Here is a 23,897-nt window from a genome sequence, read left to right as displayed (position 1 = left end):
ATCATCCCTATCCCTGTGCGAGGTACCACGGCAACGGTTCTCAAGCCCAATTGTATCGTCGACTACAATCGGTATATGGGAGGAGTTGATCTCTCTGATCAAGTCCTCAAGCCATATTACTCCATGCACAAAACCCAGGCATGGTACAGAAACATTGCGGTCTACTTGGTACAGGTGTCCTTGTACAACTCCTTTATGCTGTCCCAGAGCGCTGGCAACACAGGGAAATTCCTCAGTTCTATGAGGCAGTCCTCAAGGCCCTGATCTTTTCCGACCGGGAAAGCCTGCTCAGGAACTGGAGGCACCCGGATTGTCCCTGGTCAACACTTTCCAGGTGTGGTCCCCCAAACTGGAAAGAAGGGAGGGACCCAAAAAAGGTGCAGAGTGTGTCACAGGAAGGGGATACAGAAGGACACCACCACTCAGTGTGACATGTGCCCCAATCATCTGGGCCTCTGCATTATTGGTTGTTTCAGGGAGTACCACACCATGGAGTACTACATTTATAATCCCCTTCCCCAATTTTAATTCCATTTAGCCACTGATCGAAAAAAAAAAAACTATGGTTCTCAGACTTGAGACACTAAAACAAAAAAATAAAAATTTTAAAAAATATTATTTTGTGAAACTAAAATAAATAAAGTTGAAATATTAGTTATTGCTGAGTCCGTAAGAATCTGCTCTATAAAAATACCCCATGACCTAACCCCTCAGAGGTATTTTTTTGTCACCTTACATCACAAAAAGTGTAATAGCAAGCGATCAAAAAGCCATATGCCCCCCAAAATAGTGCCAATAAAACCGTCCTCTCATCCCACAAAAAATGAGCCCATACCTAAGATAATCGGCTAAAAACTTAAAAAAAAACTGACTCTTAGACTGTGGAGATACTAAAATATATATTTTTGGTTTAAAAAAGGATAATAGTGTAAAACCTAAATTAATTTTAAAAAGTAGAGATATTATGTATCTCCGCGTCCGTAAGAATCTGCTCTATAAAAATACCCCATGACCTAGCCCCTCAGATGAACATGGTCAAAAAAAAAAATGGTGCCAAAAAAGGTATTTTCCATTTTAATCAGTTGTTTCCAGCAACAAAGCAAGGGTTAACATCCAAACAAAACTTAATATTTATTACCCCCTGATTCTGCAGTTTACAGAAACACCCCATATGTGGCCGTAAACTGCTGTATGGCCAAACGGCAGGGTGCAGAAGGAAAGGAACGCTGTGTGGTTTATTTTCACCATGTCCCAATTGAAGCCCCCCTAATGCACACCTAGAGTAGAAACTCCATAAAAGTGACCCCCATCTAAGAAACTACACTGATTTTACAAAATGTATTAACCCTTTAGGTGTTCCTCAACAGTTTATGACAAATTGAGATTAAATTTCAGAATTTCTATTTTTGGTAACCTTGCCTCACAAAAATGTCATGTAGAGCAACCAAAAATCATATGTACCCTAAAAATAGTCCCAACAAAACTGCCACCTTATCCCGTAGTTTACAAAATGGGGTCACTTTCAAAGGAGTGTCTAGGGGTGCTTCAGGCGTGCTTGGTGTAAATAAACCAGTCCAGCAAAATCTGCCTTCCAAAAACCACACGGCGCTCCTTTGCCTCTATGCCCTACCGTGTGCCCGTACAGTAGTTGACGACCACATATGGGGTGTTACTGCAAACTACAGAATCAGGGCAATAAATAATGAGTTTTGTTTGGTTGTTAACCCTTGCTTTGTTACTGGAAAAAGTTGATTAAATCCAAATTCTGATATTTTATCTCCATTTGCATTAACTCTTGTGGAACATCTAAAGGGTTAAGGACGTTTGTAAAATGAGTTTTGAATACCTTGAGGGGTGTGGTTTCTAGAATTGGGTCATTTTTGGGTGGTTTCTATTATGTAAGCCTCACAAAGTGACTTCAGACCTGAACTGGTCCTTAAAAAGTGGGTTTTTGAAAATTTCTGAAAAATTTCAAGATTTGCTTCTAAACTTCTAAGCCTTGTAACATCCCCCAAAAATAAAATGTCATTCCCAAAATGATCCAAACATGAAGTAGACATATGGGGAATGTAAAGTAATAACTATTTTTGGAGGTATTACTATTATAGAAGTAGAGAAATTGAAACTTGGAAATTTGCTAATTGTTCAAAATTCTGGGTAAATTTGGAATATTTTTATAAATAAAAATATTATTTTTTTTACTCCATTTTCACCAATTTCATGAAGTACCATACGTGACGAAAAAACAATCTCAGAATGGCCTAGATAAGTAAAAGTGTTTTAAAGTTATTCACACATAAAGTGACCCTGGTTAGATTTGCAAAAAATGGCCTGGTCCTTAAGGTGAAATATGGCCGTGTCCTTAAGGGGTTAAAATATATTTAACACAAAATCTTGATTTAGGCAAAAGGTCATTTTCATATGACACATTCCCTTTAATGAAAACAAGCAAATCTTGTGTAGTCTGATCCTACATTAATACATCCTTATAATTGTCAGTTTTTTCATTCTAAAATATGATTAGCAAGAAATAAGTGATGGATAGGAAACAATTTGACTACAAGATCAGACTACACAGGGTTTGTTTGTAGTCTATCACCATGGAGAAACAAACATTTGTATAGCAGATGAACATACATAAAGATATATTTTAATAAAACTTTATTTAAGTTTTTAATTTTAACCACATTAGAGAAGTAAAGAAGTTGTTTGTGCATGTGGCCATAGCCTTCAAGGGGATTGTATCATCAGATATGAGCTGTCACAGAAATGAAGTGATCGTGCAGATCAAGCTCCTGGCACCTCCATTAAAACATAATTTTGCTGGGAAACCCATGGCCAGCTAGGAACTTTTATTTTCTTTGTTGGAAAAATGTAACACTACATGGTGGCTATTAAAGTAAATGGCCTTCCATGTAATACACAAATAACTCTGCCAGAAAGGGAGCTGCTCTTACAGAGTGACCTCCCATATTAGGTCATAGAGGGGAACCTGCTTGGATAATGCCCCTCGAAGATGTCCATATGCAATAATAGGTGACACATTGCGAGACTGATATGAAATAGTAAATTACTATATGAATTAAATAACTCACCTCTTCATATGCATGGTCACGACTTGGTCTTACAGCAGGGAAAGATAAGTCAGAGAAATCTACCAAGTAGGTATATCCTCTTGATAGATCATTAAAATCATCATCAGTTTCAATCATCTATATAAAAAGGAAAATGTACAGTATGTCACTGAACTTTAACTATGGATAAAGTGACATTGTTTTTATCTGCCCCATTGTATGGCAAAATGAACAAATCTTTATTAATTTCAAAAATATAAAATCACATTAAAAAGGTTAGAGACAATCCCACACTAACGTGGTAAAACACGGCTGCACAGAGATATTAAATACATAAAAATTAAATTACACATTAAGTGCTCATGCACAAGACCTTGGTTTGGTTCCACATCTGAGCTGCATTTTTTGTGGCTCAGATGCTGACCCATTCACTTCAATGGGGCCATAAAAGATGCGGACAGCACTCTGTGTGCTGTCCGCATTTGTTGCTCTGTTCAGTGGGGCCACAAAAAAAACCCATTATATAATCCAATGTCCCCAAATATGCATAGACATGAACGGGGACCACTTACAGTATATTTTGCAATTTATGGGTAGTTAAAAAATAAATTAAGTTGCTAACTTATCTTGTCATACTATCGCTGGAGGGAGGCTAATTTTCTACTTTTTCGTGGGCCACTCTGTAGAAGGGGAGGAGCATTTAATTTCACCTCTATCTTTAAATTACAAAAAAAAACACTTGCAATTTTGCTAGTACCATTTTATAATCTGTGTATTATACCCATGAGTTTTTTAGGCCTCGAAGAGTCAGAAATTGGGTAGTAGTGTAAACAGCATTAGCAACACCAGCCATGCGGCTAATACTAATAGTAGGCCACAGTACTTGCTACTGATGGGCATCACATTATTTATGAGGACAAAGAGGATGAGATTGTGGACTGGATTGCTCACTACTCTTCTCAGTCACAGCAGGATGATGTGGATGTCACCTGTGCACCTGACACCATGTGTTGGAGAAGGGAGTCACAGCATTCCTCTTGCTCCTCCTCCTTGCAACCCCTGAGGAGCCTTTCAAATGCATTATCACTTTGGACTGCTGTGAGAAGGAGGTTCAGAGGGAGGCGGGGGCCCCATACATACTGTAGCTGTGTTGGTAGTGCTGTTAGTAGTAGTTGCACTTGTAGCCACAGTGGTGGCAGTAGGGGCAGTGGTGGAAACAGTGGGACTAGGGGCTAAAACAGAGCAGGTAATCGGGAGAGGGGTCAAGGAGCCCACAATGGCATATCACAGTCTAATAAAAGTGGTTTGAAGGGTGAAGATGGCAGTGACGATGATTGTGTGTTGGACAGGGCCTGGGAGGCGAATTGGTGAGGAGGAGGTGACATCAGAGGAGGAGGGTAGTTGTGGAGGCAATAAAGAGCAGAGGCAACGTACGGTCAAAACCTCCTAAAAACTGACAGGGTCATATCTCATGGTCAGCTCGGGGGCTGTTGATGCTTTGGGCACAAGCGCAAGATGTGCCAGATCTAAGCCAAGTTCTGTGCGAGTATCTCCTGCATTTTCATTCCACAGTGCCAGAAGACAAAAGCATTGCAAGCCATGAGTGTTCAAACACAAATGCAGACACCACAGCTCTATTAAGCAGCATCACTAGTTACTGTGGGAAACCAGAAGTGGCTGCCAGGTAGCTCAACAAGTGTCCTTCTCCTGGCCTCCTTTGTGGCAGCCAGGCTGCATCCATGTCCAACAGCGTGTCCTTATCATCAGTTGCTGATTTTCCTGCTCATACTACACCCCTGCTATGTCAATAATGGAATGTGTGGCCAGGAAAAAACTAAGTGCCCAGAAATCCATTGGTGCGCAAGCTTAACTGTTCCCGCACAAGGCACATATCCGCCTTATCCGTCCTTCTTCATGAAAATCCTTACAGCCATACAGCCAATCAGTTGCTAAAGTGCATAAAGCAATAGACATTCTGCTGGCATTTAATCCAACTGGGCAAGGTGGTCAGTGAAAATGGCAGGAACATTGTGGATGCTCTGCATTTGAGGGAAATAACACATATAAGGTAATTTATCAGACTAGTGTAAAGTAGAATTGGCTTAGTTGCCCATAACAACCAGTCAGATTCCACCTTTCATTTTTGACAGCTCCTTTGGAAAATGAAAGGTGGAATCTGATTGGTTGCTATGGGCAACTAAGCCAGTTCTACTTTCTACCAGTTTGATAAATTACACCAATAGTCCCTGTAAGACACGATTTAGTCATGCAATGCTTTTTGAAAAAGTACAGTGGCTTGCAGAGGGTGCTGGCCATGTCCAGGAGACTGCCCTCACATATCGACCATTCTTATGTTGCAAGAAACTACCTCCTGGGCTTGGCAGAGACAGAACAGACTGTCATAGTGCTGCTTGATCAGCGACGTTCCACCTCCCTGGAATTCCACCTTGCAAATACTAGAGTGTAAAGTGGTCAATGATTTTGTCATGCACCAGACCACTTCAGCAGGGGGCATGTGACATTTTGAGGTCAGGCATTGGCAGCTCAGATGCAGATTTGTCAGTAGGGACAACTGTGGTATCAACAATGTCATAGCCCTTATAGTTATCTTAGAACAGACGTTCATGCTAATGCAACAAGGGATGGTGGAAGAAGAACAGCTAACGCATCTTATTGTCTGCCCTGTAGCTGTTGGAAATTTACAAAGAGAGACCCGTGGAGGATAAAGAGCTACTACTGGAGGAAGAGGAGCAGCAGCAGGAGGAGGAATGGCTTGTGCAGAGGATGAGGCTGATGATGGTAACAACACTGGCCATGATGACCAACATCTCACTGGGGGAGGAGCCAGAATAAACCTTCTGGCACGCTGGCGAGAATGGCAAGCTGCATACTTGCCTGCTTAAATAATGACAGGCGTATCCTTATTATCAATTAATCTCATGATTACTAGATAGCCATACTTTTAGACCCTCACGTCACTATCAATGCAAAATGATGGAATGTTTTTATGTTGCCAAAAGGGAGACCAAATTGCTTTATCACCAGGATACACTGTGTAGGCAGCTTGCTTCAGCTTTCGGTGATCAGACACCTGCCGCTTGTGTGTATAACCAGAAGGCCCCTCTTCACCTCCCCATTGAGTCATCCACCTCCCCCTATCTCCTCTACTACAAACAGCAGAATCTGCAGCAGCCAGTTTCAGTATCATCAACATGATGAAGTAGTTTTTCCATGTGCTGCACCAAATCTGCAAACCGAGATGTACCACCTGAACAACCAGGTTCAGGCCTATCTGGACTCTGGCTTTTCTCCACCACATAAAGTGTTCTCTGAACCCATGGACTTCTAGGCAGGCAGTTTGGCTGGAACTGGCCGAGTATGCTCTCTCTGTACAGTCTTGTCCAGCCTCCAGTGTCAACTCAAAGAGGGTTTTCAACGTAGCAGGGGGCGTCATCACATCCAAAAGGACAAAATTGTGATTTGTCAGTGTTCAAAACACTGCTACTTCATGCTGCTAATCCCCCTACTACCAGTTCAATTATCCCTACTGCACTATCGCTACACATCTGCTACTACTACAACTACTCCCCAACAAAGGCGCACACACAGTACCTGGAGCTACTATTGCTGCTACTATTACCCCTACACCCTTTCTACAGCGTAATGCTGCTGCTATCAAAAAAAAGGGAGATTGTTTTCCAGGCTTGTTTAACTTCAGAACAAGCCACTGTTTCTTATGACAATTAACAGTTGTGTGTGTATAAATACAGACAGGCATTCTGTCTCTGTTAATGCATCATTTTTGGAAACTTGTACAGAATAAGCCATTGTGTGTGTGTAAACAGGGACGCTTGATCCCAACAAGCCACTGCTCTTTTCAGATAACACAGTGTACTTAAAGGGATTCTGTCATGAGATTTTACCCCTATAACCTAAACATATGCTCATGTCTGAAGTAATAATAAGAATCCTAAGCTGGCATTATTAAACTTCACTGTGGCTCTATTTGCACAAAAAATAGTTTTTGATAACCTGTCAATCACTCACTTAAGGTGTCCAAGGGGAGGTCAGTTAATACAGGTTGCCCGGCCACACCACTCGCCGTCCGGTGCCCAGCGCCGCCTCCCTAGCTCAGTGCCGCCTCCGCAATCCTACCAGTCCCTCTGCAAGATGCCGCGCCTGCACACTAGACTCATCCTGATGCGCCGTGAACTCCTGGCGTCGGCCTGAAACGCATGCGAACTTTGCTCAACGAAGCCGCTGCCAGGAGTCCGCCGCGCTGAGCCTAGTGGCAGCCCCAAGGTCCATAGACACAATGGTCAGGAGGGGACCTCATTGACCTCTATAGGAGAGTTTTTAAGGCATGCTCTGTGACCTGGGAAGAGGTCACTGTATAAGGAAAGAATAGATAAGCTTTGACAATCACCTATTGTGAATGGTGGATTCTGTCTTATCTGTCATTCTAATCCTGCCTGTAATTCTATCACATCTGTGTATAGATAAGCGGTTGACTCCAGTAAAGTGATCTGTACAGAACAAGAAGTGTCCCTATCATTATTCTTAGTGGGCAGTATAAAAACCCTGAAAAGTTTATGTTTTTTGTTTAAATGTAGATATTGATATATCTATATATTGAGATATATATATATATATATATATATATATATATATATATATATATATATATATATTGAAAATTAAAAATAAAATCATCAAAAATTCTTTAACCCCTTTAGTACTGAGCTACTTTTCACTTTCAGTCCCAGGCCAGTTTTTGCAAATCTGACATGTGTCACTTTATGTAGTAATATTACTTATCCAAGCCATTCATTTTCTCATGACACATTATACTTCAAGTTAGTGATAAATTTAAGTCAATATGTTTTACCTTTATTTATAAAAAAAGTACCAAATTTACAGAAATTGGGGAAAATTTGATTATTTTTTTACTTGGAATGTCTCTGCTTTTAAGACAGATAGTGATACTTCATAAAATAGTTTTTACTTTTACATTTCCCATATGTCTACTTTATGTTTGCAAAATTTTGAAAATGTCAATTAGGCCTCCTTCACACAGGCGTCATGTTTTTTGCCCGGATGAGAGGAAATGCACGATTTTTCCATGCAAGTGCAAAACATTGTAATGCGTTTTTCACGCGTGTGAAAAAAATTGCCATGTTTGGTACCCATCATGATGGTGATGGATCATGTGACGGACCATGTGATGAGCGCAGTGACGTTACCACAGGTCCTTTTCCTGTGCACAGCAAAGATGAAGACAGAAGAGAAGCCGGGCTGCGTGAGCAAGTGGATTAAGGTGAGTTAAATTATTTTTTCTTTTTTTTAACTGCTCCAGCCCTAATGCTATTTTCCCTTATAACCATGTTATAAGGGAAAATAATAATGATCTGGTCCCCATCCTGATCGTCTCCTAGCAACTGTGCGTGAAAATCGCACTGCATCCGCACTTGCTTGCGGATGCTTGCGATTTTCACGCAGCCCTATTCACTTCTATGGGGCCTGCGTTACGTGAAAAAAGCACAAAATAGAGCATGCTGCGATTTTCACACAACGCAAAGTGATGCGTGAAAATCACCGCTCATGTGCACAGCCACATAGAAATGAATAGGTCCGGATTCAGTGCGGGTGCAATGCGTTCACATTACGCATTGCACCCACGCGGAAATCTCGCCCGTGTGAAAGGGGCCTTACTTTTTTTAGGATGTTAGAAGGCTTAGAATTTTAGAAGCAATTTTCAATACCCAAATTTCCAAAACCCACTTTTTTTTTTAAAGACCAGTTCAGTTATGAAGCCACTTTGCGGGGCTTACATAGTAGAAACTACTCATAAATTACCCATTTTAGAAACTATACTCCTCAAGTTATTAAAACAGATTTTGAAAGCTTTGTTAACCCTTTAGGTATCCTCCAAGAATGAATGGAAAATGGAGGTGAAATTTCAAAATGTCACTTTTTGTTTGCAGATTTCCATTTTAAGCAATTTTTCCTGTAAAACAGCAAGGGTTAACAGCCAAAACAAAACTCTAAATGTATTACCCAGATTCTTCAGTTTATATAAACATCCTATTTGTGCTTGTAAACTGCTGTATGGGCACAACGCAGGGCTCAGAAGGGAAAGAGCGCTATATGAACGTGATATAAGTTGTGTCATCAGAACAGCTACAACAGATCCTAATTAGAGATAAGCAAATCAAAGCTGACGAAGAGGAATTCAATCCGAATTTCAGGAAAAAATTGCATTTTTTTTTCTAAAATGGCTGCTGCACGTGTGAGGACATGGAGGAAGGAACTCTGGGAAGGCGGAATCACCCATAATGCCATGCATGCAGCCAATCAGCAGCCAGCCCTGTGATGTCACAGACCTATAAATAGCGTCAGCCATCTTAGATTCTGCCATTTACCAGTGTACTTAGTGCAGGGAGAGACGTCAGCAGGCGCTAGGGACAGTGTTAGAAAAAACTTAATTGTGCTAAGAAAACGATTTACAAGTGCAGGGCAAGATTATTCAAGGTGTAGGGAAAGGATAGTCAGGAATCATTCAACAGCATGTATGTTGAACAGGATTCAGTAGGGGAGGTTACAGCCTGGGTAATAGGAACAATCCTTTTACACCTTGCTGCACTGACTAGGCACCCAAATTGCCATTATACAGCTCTGTAATTCCAGCTAACTGCTCTTACTGGGGTGCAAGTGCTGTTTGAAACAGGCATTAAGAGGGTTTATTACAAGGAAATATTTATATGTTTTATTTGCCCTTGTGCAGTGCAGTTATATGTTCTGAATCACTTTTTGGCTTGGATTAGTGGGGAAAAAAAGGGCTTATTAGCCGATGTGTGGTGAAGTGCTAAAATTACAGCCATTTTTGTTGTGTATTAGTGGCAAAAGTAAAATATATTTGCCGTTCAGCGGTGCAGTTATGTGTTCTAAAGCCTTTTTTGGCGTATATTAGTGTAAAAAGAAAAAAATATATTTGCCGTCAGCGGTGCAGTTATCTGTTCTAAAGCCTTTTGTGGCGTGTATTAGTGGAAATAAATATATATATTTGCCGTTCAGCGGTACAGTTATCTGTTCTAAAGCCTTTTGTGGTGTGTATTAGTGGAAAAATATATATTATATATAATAAATAAATATATATATATATATATATATATATATATATATATATATATTGTAGGGGATTAGCTCTTTTCCAGGGGTTGCAAACACACGCTTCTTTACAGACACCAGGATTTAGGGGCCAAACTGTGCTTTATTGTGGTACATGGCATAAAGAAAAAACACACAAAGCCAAAATAAAATACCTTGCCCGTCTGGGCCCTATCTAAACACATAGGTTTCCCTGACTCACCTAAAGCGTACCACAGTTCACACCCGTGATGAGATGCGGCTTTCCCAGCCCAACCTTCAGCAGCCTCCGGGCTGCTCTCACACCAGTGTCTCTTGGGGGATAGTGGTCTCTCAGCCCTCCCGGCTCAGACCACACAGCGTCACTCCAGCCTTCTGTGTGCAAGTCCCCCAAAGTCCAGGCTATTGCATAGCCTCGTGGCCCCTCAGCCTGGCCTATCTGAGACCACACTGACAGAGCCTCACCAGGCATCTGTCTGCACACCCTCCAGAGTGAGACACACCCAAGATCCAGTAGCAGGATTAAATAGGATCCCTGGACATGAGCATGCCCTAAGTCCCGGACTGGAACCTGGGGAAAACGCTTCAATGTTCACATTGCCACAATATATACAGTACAGACCAAAAGTTTGGACACACCTTCTTATTTAAACAGTTTTCTTTATTTTCATGACTATGAAAATTGTAGATTCACACTGAAGGCATCAAAACTATGAATTAACACATGTGGAATTATATACATAACAAAAAGGTGTGAAACAACTGAAAATATGTCATTCTAGGTTCTTCAAAGTAGCCACCTTTTGCTTTGATTACTGCTTTGCACACTCTTGGCATTCTCTTGATGAGCTTCAAGAGGTAGTCACCTGAAATGGTTTTCACTTCACAAGTGTGCCCTGTCAGGTTTAATAAGTGGGATTTCTTGCCTTATAAATGGGGTTGGGACCATCAGTTGCGTTGTAGAGAAGTCAGGTGGATACACAGCTGATAGTCCTACTGAATAAATAGACTGTTAGAATTTGTATTATGGTAAGAAAAAAGCAGCTAAGTAAAGAAAAACAAGTGGCCATCATTACTTTAAGAAATGAAGGTCAGTCAGTCCGAAAAATTGGGAAAACTTTGAAAGTGTCCCCAAGTGCAGTCACAAAAACCATCAAGCGCTACAAAGAAACTGGCTCACATGCGGACCGCCCCAGGAAAGGAATACCAAGAGTCACCTCTGCTGCGGAGGATAAGTTCATCCGAGTCACCAGCCTCAGAAATCGCAGGTTAACAGCAGCTCAGATTAGAGAACAGGTCAATGCCACACAGAGTTCTAGCAGCAGACACATCTCTAGAACAACTGTTAAGAGGAGACTGTGTGAATCAGGCCTTCATGATAGAATATCTGCTAGGAAACCACTGCTAAGGACAGGCAACAAGCAGAAGAGACTTGTTTGGGCTAAGGAACACAAGGAATGGGCATTAGACCGGTGGAAATCTGTGCTTTGGTCTGAGGAGTCCAAATTTGAGATCTTTGGTTCCAACCACCGTGTCTTTGTGCGACGCAGAAAAGTTGAACGGATGGACTCTACATGCCTGGTTCCCACTGTGAAGCATGGAGGAGGAGGTGTGATGGTGTGGGGGTGCTTTGCTGGTGACACTGTTGGGGATTTATTCAAAATTGAAGGCATACAGAACCAGCATGGCTACCACAGCATCTTGCAGCGGCATGCTATTCCATCTGGTTTGCGTTTAGTTGGACCATCATTTATTTTTCAACAGGACAATGACCCCAAACACACCTCCAGGCTGTGTAAGGGCTATTTGACCATGAAGGAGAGTGATCGGGTGCTGCGCCAGATGACCTGGCCTCCACAGTCACCGGACCTGAACCCAATCGAGATGGTTTGGGGTGAGCTGGACCGCAGAGTGAAGGCAAAAGGGCCAACAAGTGCTAAGCATCTCTGGGAACTCCTTCAAGACTGTTGGAAGACCATTTCAGGTGACTACCTCTTGAAGCTCATCAAGAGAATGCCAAGAGTGTGCAAAGCAGTAATCAAAGCAAAGCTTTGAAGAACCTAGAATATGACATATTTTCAGTTGTTTCACACTTTTTTGTTATGTATATAATTCCACGTGTTAATTCATAGTTTTGATGCCTTCAGTGTGAATTTACAATTTTCATAGTCATGAAAATATAGAAAACTCTTTGAATGAGAAGATGTGTCCAAACTTTTGGTCTGTACTGTATATATTTGTCAATCAGCAATGCAGTTATTTGTTCTAAAGCCTTTCGTGGCATGTATTAGTGGAAAAAGAAAATATATTTTCCGGTCAGTTAGGCTACTTTCACACTTGTGTTCGGTGCGGATCCGTCTGGTATCTGTACAGACGGATCCGCATCTATAATGCAAACGATGGTATCCGTTCAGAACGGATCCGTCTGCATAACAGCTTTTTCAGATCTGAGTTTTCAAGATTGTGAAAACTCAGATCCGACAGTATATTCTAACACAGAGGCATTCCCATGGTGATAGGGACGCTTCAAGTTAGAATATACTAAGAACTGTGTACATAACTTCCCCCTGCTGCCTGGCACCACCCGATCTCTTATAGGGGGCTGTGATCCGCACAATTAACCCCTCGGGTGCCCGAGGGGTTAATTGTGCGGATCTCAGCCCCTTGATCGGGTGCTGCCAGGCAGCAGGGGCCAAACCACCCTCCCTCTCCAGTATTAAAAGCATTGGCGGCCAGTGCGCCCCCCCTCCCTCCCCAATATTAGCATTTTGTCCCAAATTACATTAGACACCCCCAGCCAAGAGTCGGTGGGTTTGTCAGACACAACCCTCAGTTGGCATGGTCCGGGAGCAGGCCCTGTGCCCTTGCCTGTTCTCAACCTGCCTCTGTCCTTTTCTGTTAACTCAGCCAGAGAAGTATTGTATGCTGTGGGATCATCTCCAGTATGCAATGAGGACAAGCTACTAGAAGACAGTCAGCAGCTACTGCCCAGCCAAGATCTGTAGGAGACATCCGCCGCTTCCTCCACTAGGCAGGCAAGTAGTGATGAGGAGAGTGGCGTGGGAGCTGGTGTTGCGAGAAGTCAGGCTCCTGCCAAGAGACGGTTGAGGAGGACATCAGTGACGTGCAGACAGTACTCGATGATGATGTAGCTGATCGCACTTGGGAGCCAGGTGATGAAGAGGCTTCATCATCATCTGGAGAAGAGGGTGGCAGCTTGACCACGAGGCAGCAGCGAAGCCAGCAAGTCACTAGCGTGGCCGGAAGTCAGAAGCGTGGCAGCAGTGGGAGGTCAGGAGCCAAACGTTCCCGTGGTAGACCACCCGCTTCGCAGGACCCTACCTGCCTGGGAAGTAGAGGTGCATGAGTTCATGGAGGCAGCGGCGGTAGCAGTTAGTCAGTGTGTAGTGTTGGGGGTAAAATCACCTATTCGGCGGTGTGGCAGTTTTTTGTTAGGCCGCCGGAGGATGTGAGCATGGCCATATGTAGAATCTGTGGGCAGAAGGTGAAGCATGGCCAGGGTGCCAATGTTGGTACCACTGACCTGCGTCAACATCTGGAGCGTCACCATAAAATTGCCTGGGAGCACTGTGGCTCCGATGTGGTGGTCCAGCTTGCCCCAGCAACCACTGCATCACCCAGTGGCATGCTCCCAGTTTCAGGCAGTCAAGGCTCCATCACCTCTGTCCTTCCCATCATCTGCTGGTCCTGATGCTCCTGTTCCTTGCCCTCCTACTCCTAGTCAGTCATTCCGTCAACAATCGATCACTGAAGCGATTGCCAAGAGACAACAGTATGCGTGCACTCATCCAACGGTGCAGAAGCTGAACGTGCTTTTGTTCAAGTTGCTGGTGCTGCAGTCCCTCCCTTTCCAAGTGGTGGACTCTGCACCTTTAAGAGAACTGATGGCTTGTGCCGAGCTGGAAAGTCCCAAGTTGTCATTTCTTTGCCAAAAAGCAAAAAGGCAGTACCAGCCCTGCACACACATGTAGAACAGAAGGTGGGCCAGTCCTTGAGCCTGTTGGTGTCTGCCAAAGTGCACAGCAGTGCCAACATGTGGAGCTGTATGGTCAAGAACAATACATGTCCTTTACGGCCCACTGGGTGAATGTGGTTCCTGCATAGCCACAACAGCAATTTGGCCTGTTGACGCTGCTTCTGCCTCCACATTCTTATACAGTTGGTCCTACGACAATGTCCGCCTCTGCCTCCTCATCCTCCACAGTGTCCTCAGCAGCCTCCACGGCAGGGACAATACACAGTGCCCCTCCAGAATACCACATGTGCAGGGCAAGGTGGTGTCAGGCTGTTCTGCACCTCGTTTGCCTGGGCGAATGGCGTCACACAGGGGAGGAACTGCTCCGTGTCCTTAATCAAGAAATCGAATCCTGGCTTTCTCCGCGACAACTTAAAATCGGAACCATGGTGACCTACAACGGGAAGAACATGGTGTCAGCGCTGCGTCAAGGAGAGCTCAGACATGCGCCCTGCATGGCACACGTGACACACATGGGCAGACTAGGTGGGCCAAATGGTTCTTATCTGCCGACACATTCTATGTTTCTAATTGTTCAATCTGGTTGTCAAGCGTTTCCTGAAGTCTTCCAACCATCTGCAAGACATCCTAAAAATGGGCAGGAAACTTTGCATGCACTTCAGACACTCATACACCGCAAAGCACACCATCCTTGAGCTGCAGCGGCAGAACGGCATCCCCCAACATAGGCTGATATGTGACGTTTGAACCCATTGGAATTATACCCTCCATATGTTGGACCGACTGTACGAACAGAGAAAGGCCATAAATGATTTATTGATGATTCAAGTGGACAGGAGTAGGGATGAGCGAACTCGAACTGTATAGTTCGGGTTCGTACCGAATTTTGGGGTGTCCGTGACACGGACCCGAACCCGGACATTTTCGTAAAAGTCCGGGTTCGGGTTCGGTGTTCGTCGCTTTCTTCGCGCTTTTGTGACGCTTTCTTGGCGCTTTTTGAAAGGCTGCAAAGCAGCCAATCAACAAGCGTCATACTACTTGCCCCAAGAGGCCATCACAGCCATGCCTACTATTGGCATGGCTGTGATTGGCCAGAGCACCATGTGACCCAGCCTCTATTTAAGCTGGAGTCACATAGCGCCGCCCGTCACTCTGCTCTGATTAGCGTAGGGAGAGGTTGCGGCTGCGACAGTAGGGCGAGATTAGGCAGATTAACTCCTCCAAAGGACTTGATTAACTGATCGATCTGCAGCTGTGGATCATTGAGCTGCTGATCCTCAATTGCTCACTGTTTTTAGGCTGCCCAGACCGTTTGTCAGTCACATTTTTCTGGGGTGATCGGCGGCCATTTTGTGTCTTGTGGTGCGCCAGCACAAGCTGCGACCAAGTGCATTTAACCCTCAATGGTGTGGTTGTTTTTTGGCTAAAGCCTACATCAGGGTGAAGCTGTCACACCAAGTGCATTTAACCAGCAATAGTCTGTTCATTTTTTGGCCATATACAAAATCAGGGGCAAGCTGCGCCTGTCACCAAGTGCATTTAACCCTCAATGGTGTGGTTGTTTTTTGGCTAAAGCCTACATCAGGGTGAAGCTGTCACACCAAGTGCATTTAACCAGCAATAGTCTGTTCATTTTTTGGCCATATACTAAATCAGGGGCAAGCTGCGCCTGTCACCAAGTGCATTTAACCCTCAATGGTGTGGTTGTTTTTTGGCTAAAGCCTACATCAGGGTGAAGCTGTCACACCAAGTGCATTTAACCAGCAATAGTCTGTTTATTTTTTGGCCATATCCCAGTCTAATTCTGTCACTAAATCCATACCGGTCACCCAGCGCCTAAATACTAGGCCTCAAATTTATATCCCGCTAAATCTGTCCTTAGTGCTGTAGCTGGGCGAGTTATTTAGTGTCCGTTCAAGCACATTTCTTGTTCTGGGTTGAAATACAATTCCCAATTTAGCAATTTCATAATTTAGTGGTTTCTGCTATATCAGAGCTATTTGAAATCTATCCCTAAAAGGGTATATAATATTCAAGGTGCACATTGGGTCATTCAGAATAACTTCACACACACCCGCTACTGTGTATTTCCAAGTCTAATTCTGGCACTAAACCCATACCTGTCACCCAGCGCCTAAATACTAGGCCTCAAATTTATATCCCGCTAAATCTGTCCCTAGTGCTGTAGCTGGGCGAGTTATTTAGTGTCCGTTCAAGCACATTTCTTGTTCTGGGTTGAAATACAATTCCCAATTTAGCAATTTCATAATTTAGTGGTTTCTGCTATATCAGAGCTATTTGAAATCTATCCCTAAAAGGGTATATAATATTCAAGGTGCACATTGGGTCATTCAGAATAACTTCACACACACCCGCTACTGTGTATTTCCAAGTCTAATTCTGGCACTAAACCCATACCTGTCACCCAGCGCCTAAATACTAGGCCTCAAATTTATATCCCGCTAAATCTGTCCCTAGTGCTGTAGCTGGGCGAGTTATTTAGTGTCCGTTCAAGCACATTTCTTGTTCTGGGTTGAAATACAATTCCCAATTTAGCAATTTCATAATTTAGTGGTTTCTGCTATATCAGAGCTATTTGAAATCTATCCCTAAAAGGGTATATAATATTCAAGGTGCACATAGGGTCATTCAGAATAACTTCACACACCCGCTACTGTGCATTTCCAAATCTAATTCTGTCACTAAACCCATACCTGTCACCCAGCGCCTAAATACTAGGCCTCAAATTTATATCCCGCTAAATCTGTCCTTAGTGCTGTAGCTGGGCGAGTTATTTAGTGTCCGTTCAAGCACATTTCTTGTTCTGGGTTGAAATACAATTCCCAATTTAGCAATTTCATAATTTAGTGGTTTCTGCTATATCAGAGCTATTTGAAATCTATCCCTAAAAGGGTATATAATATTCAAGGTGCACATTGGGTCATTCAGAATAACTTCACACACACCCGCTACTGTGTATTTCCAAGTCTAATTCTGGCACTAAACCCATACCTGTCACCCAGCGCCTAAATACTAGGCCTCAAATTTATATCCCGCTAAATCTGTCCCTAGTGCTGTAGCTGGGCGAGTTATTTAGTGTCCGTTCAAGCACATTTCTTGTTCTGGGTTGAAATACAATTCCCAATTTAGCAATTTCATAATTTAGTGGTTTCTGCTATATCAGAGCTATTTGAAATCTATCCCTAAAAGGGTATATAATATTCAAGGTGCACATTGGGTCATTCAGAATAACTTCACACACACCCGCTACTGTGTATTTCCAAGTCTAATTCTGGCACTAAACCCATACCTGTCACCCAGCGCCTAAATACTAGGCCTCAAATTTATATCCCGCTAAATCTGTCCTAGTGCTGTAGCTGGGCGAGTTATTTAGTGTCCGTTCAAGCACATTTCTTGTTCTGGGTTGAAATACAATTCCCAATTTAGCAATTTCATAATTTAGTGGTTTCTGCTATATCAGAGCTATTTGAAATCTATCCCTAAAAGGGTATATAATATTCAAGGTGCACATTGGGTCATTCAGAATAACTTCACACACACCCGCTACTGTGTATTTCCAAGTCTAATTCTGGCACTAAACCCATACCTGTCACCCAGCGCCTAAATACTAGGCCTCAAATTTATATCCCGCTAAATCTGTCCCTAGTGCTGTAGCTGGGCGAGTTATTTAGTGTCCGTTCAAGCACATTTCTTGTTCTGGGTTGAAATACAATTCCCAATTTAGCAATTTCATAATTTAGTGGTTTCTGCTATATCAGAGCTATTTGAAATCTATCCCTAAAAGGGTATATAATATTCAAGGTGCACATTGGGTCATTCAGAATAACTTCACACACACCCGCTACTGTGTATTTCCAAGTCTAATTCTGGCACTAAACCCATACCTGTCACCCAGCGCCTAAATACTAGGCCTCAAATTTATATCCCGCTAAATCTGTCCCTAGTGCTGTAGCTGGGCGAGTTATTTAGTGTCCGTTCAAGCACATTTCTTGTTCTGGGTTGAAATACAATTCCCAATTTAGCAATTTCATAATTTAGTGGTTTCTGCTATATCAGAGCTATTTGAAATCTATCCCTAAAAGGGTATATAATATTCAAGGTGCACATTGGGTCATTCAGAATAACTTCACACACACCCGCTACTGTGTATTTCCAAGTCTAATTCTGGCACTAAACCCATACCTGTCACCCAGCGCCTAAATACTAGGCCTCAAATTTATATCCCGCTAAATCTGTCCCTAGTGCTGTAGCTGGGCGAGTTATTTAGTGTCCGTTCAAGCACATTTCTTGTTCTGGGTTGAAATACAATTCCCAATTTAGCAATTTCATAATTTAGTGGTTTCTGCTATATCAGAGCTATTTGAAATCTATCCCTAAAAGGGTATATAATATTCAAGGTGCACATTGGGTCATTCAGAATAACTTCACACACACCCGCTACTGTGTATTTCCAAGTCTAATTCTGGCACTAAACCCATACCTGTCACCCAGCGCCTAAATACTAGGCCTCAAATTTATATCCCGCTAAATCTGTCCCTAGTGCTGTAGCTGGGCGAGTTATTTAGTGTCCGTTCAAGCACATTTCTTGTTCTGGGTTGAAATACAATTCCCAATTTAGCAATTTCATAATTTAGTGGTTTCTGCTATATCAGAGCTATTTGAAATCTATCCCTAAAAGGGTATATAATATTCAAGGTGCACATTGGGTCATTCAGAATAACTTCACACACACCCGCTACTGTGTATTTCCAAGTCTAATTCTGGCACTAAACCCATACCTGTCACCCAGCGCCTAAATACTAGGCCTCAAATTTATATCCCGCTAAATCTGTCCCTAGTGCTGTAGCTGGGCGAGTTATTTAGTGTCCGTTCAAGCACATTTCTTGTTCTGGGTTGAAATACAATTCCCAATTTAGCAATTTCATAATTTAGTGGTTTCTGCTATATCAGAGCTATTTGAAATCTATCCCTAAAAGGGTATATAATATTCAAGGTGCACATTGGGTCATTCAGAATAACTTCACACACACCCGCTACTGTGTATTTCCAAGTCTAATTCTGGCACTAAACCCATACCTGTCACCCAGCGCCTAAATACTAGGCCTCAAATTTATATCCCGCTAAATCTGTCCCTAGTGCTGTAGCTGGGCGAGTTATTTAGTGTCCGTTCAAGCACATTTCTTGTTCTGGGTTGAAATACAATTCCCAATTTAGCAATTTCATAATTTAGTGGTTTCTGCTATATCAGAGCTATTTGAAATCTATCCCTAAAAGGGTATATAATATTCAAGGTGCACATAGGGTCATTCAGAATAACTTCACACACCCGCTACTGTGCATTTCCAAATCTAATTCTGTCACTAAACCCATACCTGTCACCCAGCGCCTAAATACTAGGCCTCAAATTTATATCCCGCTAAATCTGTCCTTAGTGCTGTAGCTGGGCGAGTTATTTAGTGTCCGTTCAAGCACATTTCTTGTTCTGGGTTGAAATACAATTCCCAATTTAGCAATTTCATAATTTAGTGGTTTCTGCTATATCAGAGCTATTTGAAATCTATCCCTAAAAGGGTATATAATATTCAAGGTGCACATTGGGTCATTCAGAATAACTTCACACACACCCGCTACTGTGTATTTCCAAGTCTAATTCTGGCACTAAACCCATACCTGTCACCCAGCGCCTAAATACTAGGCCTCAAATTTATATCCCGCTAAATCTGTCCCTAGTGCTGTAGCTGGGCGAGTTATTTAGTGTCCGTTCAAGCACATTTCTTGTTCTGGGTTGAAATACAATTCCCAATTTAGCAATTTCATAATTTAGTGGTTTCTGCTATATCAGAGCTATTTGAAATCTATCCCTAAAAGGGTATATAATATTCAAGGTGCACATTGGGTCATTCAGAATAACTTCACACACACGCTTCTGTGCATTTCCAAGTCTAATTCTGTCACTAAATCCATACCGGTCACCCAGCGCCTAAATACTAGGCCTCAAATTTATATCCCGCTGAATTTGAATACAATACATTGGGCCAAATAATATATTTGTTGTTGTGGTGAACCATAACAATGAGAAAAACATCTAGTAAGGGACGCGGACGTGGACATGGTCGTGGTGGTGTTAGTGGACCCTCTGGTGCTGGGAGAGGACGTGGCCGTTCTGCCACATCCACACGTCCTAGTGTACCAACTACCTCAGGTCCCAGTAGCCGCCAGAATTTACAGCGATATATGGTGGGGCCCAATGCCGTTCTAAGGATGGTAAGGCCTGAGCAGGTACAGGCATTAGTCAATTGGGTGGCCGACAGTGGATCCAGCACGTTCACATTATCTCCCACCCAGTCTTCTGCAGAAAGCGCACAGATGGCGCCTGAAAACCAACCCCATCAGTCTGTCACATCACCCCCATGCATACCAGGGAAACTGTCTCAGCCTCAAGTTATGCAGCAGTCTCTTATGCTGTTTGAAGACTCCGCTGGCAGGGTTTCCCAAGGGCATCCACCTAGCCCTTCCCCAGCGGTGAAAGACATAGAATGCACTGACGCACAACCACTTATGTTTCCTGATGATGAGGACATGGGAATACCACCTCAGCATGTCTCTGATGATGACGAAACACAGGTGCCAACTGCTGCGTCTTTCTGCAGTGTGCAGACTGAACAGGAGGTCAGGGATCAAGACTGGGTGGAAGACGATGCAGGGGACGATGAGGTCCTAGACCCCACATGGAATGAAGGTCGTGCCACTGACTTTCACAGTTCGGAGGAAGAGGCAGTGGTGAGACCGAGCCAACAGCGTAGCAAAAGAGGGAGCAGTGGGCAAAAGCAGAACACCCGCCGCCAAGAGACTCCGCCTGCTACTGACCGCCGCCATCTGGGACCGAGCACCCCAAAGGCAGCTTCAAGGAGTTCCCTGGCATGGCACTTCTTCAAACAATGTGCTGACGACAAGACCCGAGTGGTTTGCACGCTGTGCCATCAGAGCCTGAAGCGAGGCATTAACGTTCTGAACCTGAGCACAACCTGCATGACCAGGCACCTGCATGCAAAGCATGAACTGCAGTGGAGTAAACACCTTAAAACCAAGGAAGTCACTCAGGCTCCCCCTGCTACCTCTTCTGCTGCTGCCGCCTCGGCCTATTCTGCTGCTGCCGCCTCGGCCTCTTCCTCCGCCTCTGGAGGAACGTTGGCACCTGCCGCCCAGCAAACAGGGGATGTACCACCAACACCACCACCACCACCTCCGTCACCAAGCGTCTCAACCATGTCACACGCCAGCGTTCAGCTCTCCATCTCACAAACATTTGATAGAAAGCGTAAATTCCCACCTAGCCACCCTCGATCCCTGGCCCTGAATGCCAGCATTTCTAAACTACTGGCCTATGAAATGCTGTCATTTAGGCTGGTGGACACAGACAGCTTCAAACAGCTCATGTCGCTTGCTGTCCCACAGTATGTTGTTCCCAGCCGGCACTACTTCTCCAAGAGAGCCGTGCCTTCCCTGCACAACCAAGTATCCGATAAAATCAAGTGTGCACTGCGCAACGCCATCTGTGGCAAGGTCCACCTAACCACAGATACGTGGACCAGTAAGCACGGCCAGGGACGCTATATCTCCCTAACTGCACACTGGGTAAATGTAGTGGCAGCTGGGCCCCAGGCGGAGAGCTGTTTGGCGCACGTCCTTCCGCCGCCAAGGATCGCAGGGCAACATTCTTTGCCTCCTGTTGCCACCTCCTCCTTCTCGGCTTCCTCCTCCTCTTCTTCCACCTGCTCATCCAGTCAGCCACACACCTTCACCACCAACTTCAGCACAGCCCGGGGTAAACGTCAGCAGGCCATTCTGAAACTCATATGTTTGGGGGACAGGCCCCACACCGCACAGGAGTTGTGGCGGGGTATAGAACAACAGACCGACGAGTGGTTGCTGCCGGTGAGCCTCAAGCCCGGCCTGGTGGTGTGTGATAATGGGCGAAATCTCGTTGCAGCTCTGGGACTAGCCAATTTGACGCACATCCCTTGCTTGGCGCATGTGCTGAATTTGGTGGTGCAGAAGTTCATTCACAACTACCCCGACATGTCAGAGCTGCTGCATAAAGTGCGGGCCGTCTGTTCGCGCTTCCGGCGTTCACATCCTGCTGCTGCTCGCCTGTCTGCGCTACAGCGTAACTTCGGCCTTCCTGCTCACCGCCTCATATGCGACGTGCCCACCAGGTGGAACTCCACCTTGCACATGCTGGACAGACTGTGCGAGCAGCAGCAGGCCATAGTGGAGTTTCAGCTGCAGCACGCACGGGTCAGTCGCACTACAGAACAGCACCACTTCACCACCAATGACTGGGCCTCCATGCGAGACCTGTGTGCCCTGTTGCGCTGTTTCGAGTACTCCACCAACATGGCCAGTGGCGATGACACCGTTATCAGCGTTACAATACCACTTCTATGTCTCCTTGAGAAAACACTTAGGGCGATGATGGAAGAGGAGGTGGCCCAGGAGGAGGAGGAGGAGGAGGAGGAAGAGGGGTCATTTTTAGCACTTTCAGGCCAGTCTCTTCGAAGTGACTCAGAGGGAGGTTTTTGGCAACAGCAGAGGCCAGGTACAAATGTGGCCAGCCAGGGCCCACTACTGGAGGACGAGGAGGACGAGGATGAGGAGGAGGTGGAGGAGGATGAGGATGAAGCATGGTCACAGCGGGGTGGCACCCAACGCAGCTCGGGTCCATCACTGGTGCGTGGCTGGGGGGAAAGGCAGGACGATGACGATACGCCTCCCACAGAGGACAGCTTGTCCTTACCCCTGGGCAGCCTGGCACACATGAGCGACTACATGCTGCAGTGCCTGCGCAACGACAGCAGAGTTGCCCACATTTTAACCTGTGCGGACTACTGGGTTGCCACCCTGCTGGATCCACGCTACAAAGACAATGTGCCCACCTTACTTCCTGCACTGGAGCGTGATAGGAAGATGCGCGAGTACAAGCGCACGTTGGTAGACGCGCTACTGAGAGCATTCCCAAATGTCACAGGGGAACAAGTGGAAGCCCAAGGCCAAGGCAGAGGAGGAGCAAGAGGTCGCCAAGGCAGCTGTGTCACGGCCAGCTCCTCTGAGGGCAGGGTTAGCATGGCAGAGATGTGGAAAACTTTTGTCAACACGCCACAGCTAACTGCACCACCACCTGATACGCAACGTGTTAGCAGGAGGCAACATTTCACTAACATGGTGGAACAGTACGTGTGCACACCCCTCCACGTACTGACTGATGGTTCGGCCCCATTCAACTTCTGGGTCTCTAAATTGTCCACGTGGCCAGAGCTAGCCTTTTATGCCTTGGAGGTGCTGGCCTGCCCGGCAGCCAGCGTTTTGTCTGAACGTGTATTCAGCACGGCAGGGGGCGTCATTACAGACAAACGCAGCCGCCTGTCTACAGCCAATGTGGACAAGCTGACGTTCATAAAAATGAACCAGGCATGGATCCCACAGGACCTGTCCGTCCCTTGTCCAGATTAGACATTAACTACCTCCCCATAACCATATATTATTGGACTCCAGGGCACTTCCTCATTAAATCCTATTTTTATTTTCATTTTACCATTATATTGCGAGGCTACCCAAAGTTGAATGAACCTCTCCTCTGCCTGTGTGCTAGGCCTAAATAT

General features: G+C 44.5%; 1 protein-coding gene across 1 annotated transcript in view; it reads right to left on the bottom strand.

The window, feature by feature from the left end:
- LOC122939448 (cytidine monophosphate-N-acetylneuraminic acid hydroxylase-like) overlaps positions 1 to 23,897 on the bottom strand; it is a 239,859-nt gene that overhangs the window by 46,948 nt on the left and 169,014 nt on the right. The window contains exon 12 of the mRNA XM_044295519.1: positions 3,096 to 3,212. Within this exon, the coding sequence (XP_044151454.1) occupies positions 3,096 to 3,212 (117 nt within the window). The remainder of the gene's footprint in view (positions 1 to 3,095; positions 3,213 to 23,897) is intronic.

The sequence above is a fragment of the Bufo gargarizans genome, chromosome 5 (genome assembly GCF_014858855.1).
Source record: "Bufo gargarizans isolate SCDJY-AF-19 chromosome 5, ASM1485885v1, whole genome shotgun sequence".
Classification (NCBI taxonomy): Eukaryota; Metazoa; Chordata; class Amphibia; order Anura; family Bufonidae; genus Bufo; species Bufo gargarizans.
The sequence above is the reverse complement of the archived record's forward strand: the minus strand, read 5'-3'. Positions and strand labels throughout refer to the sequence as shown.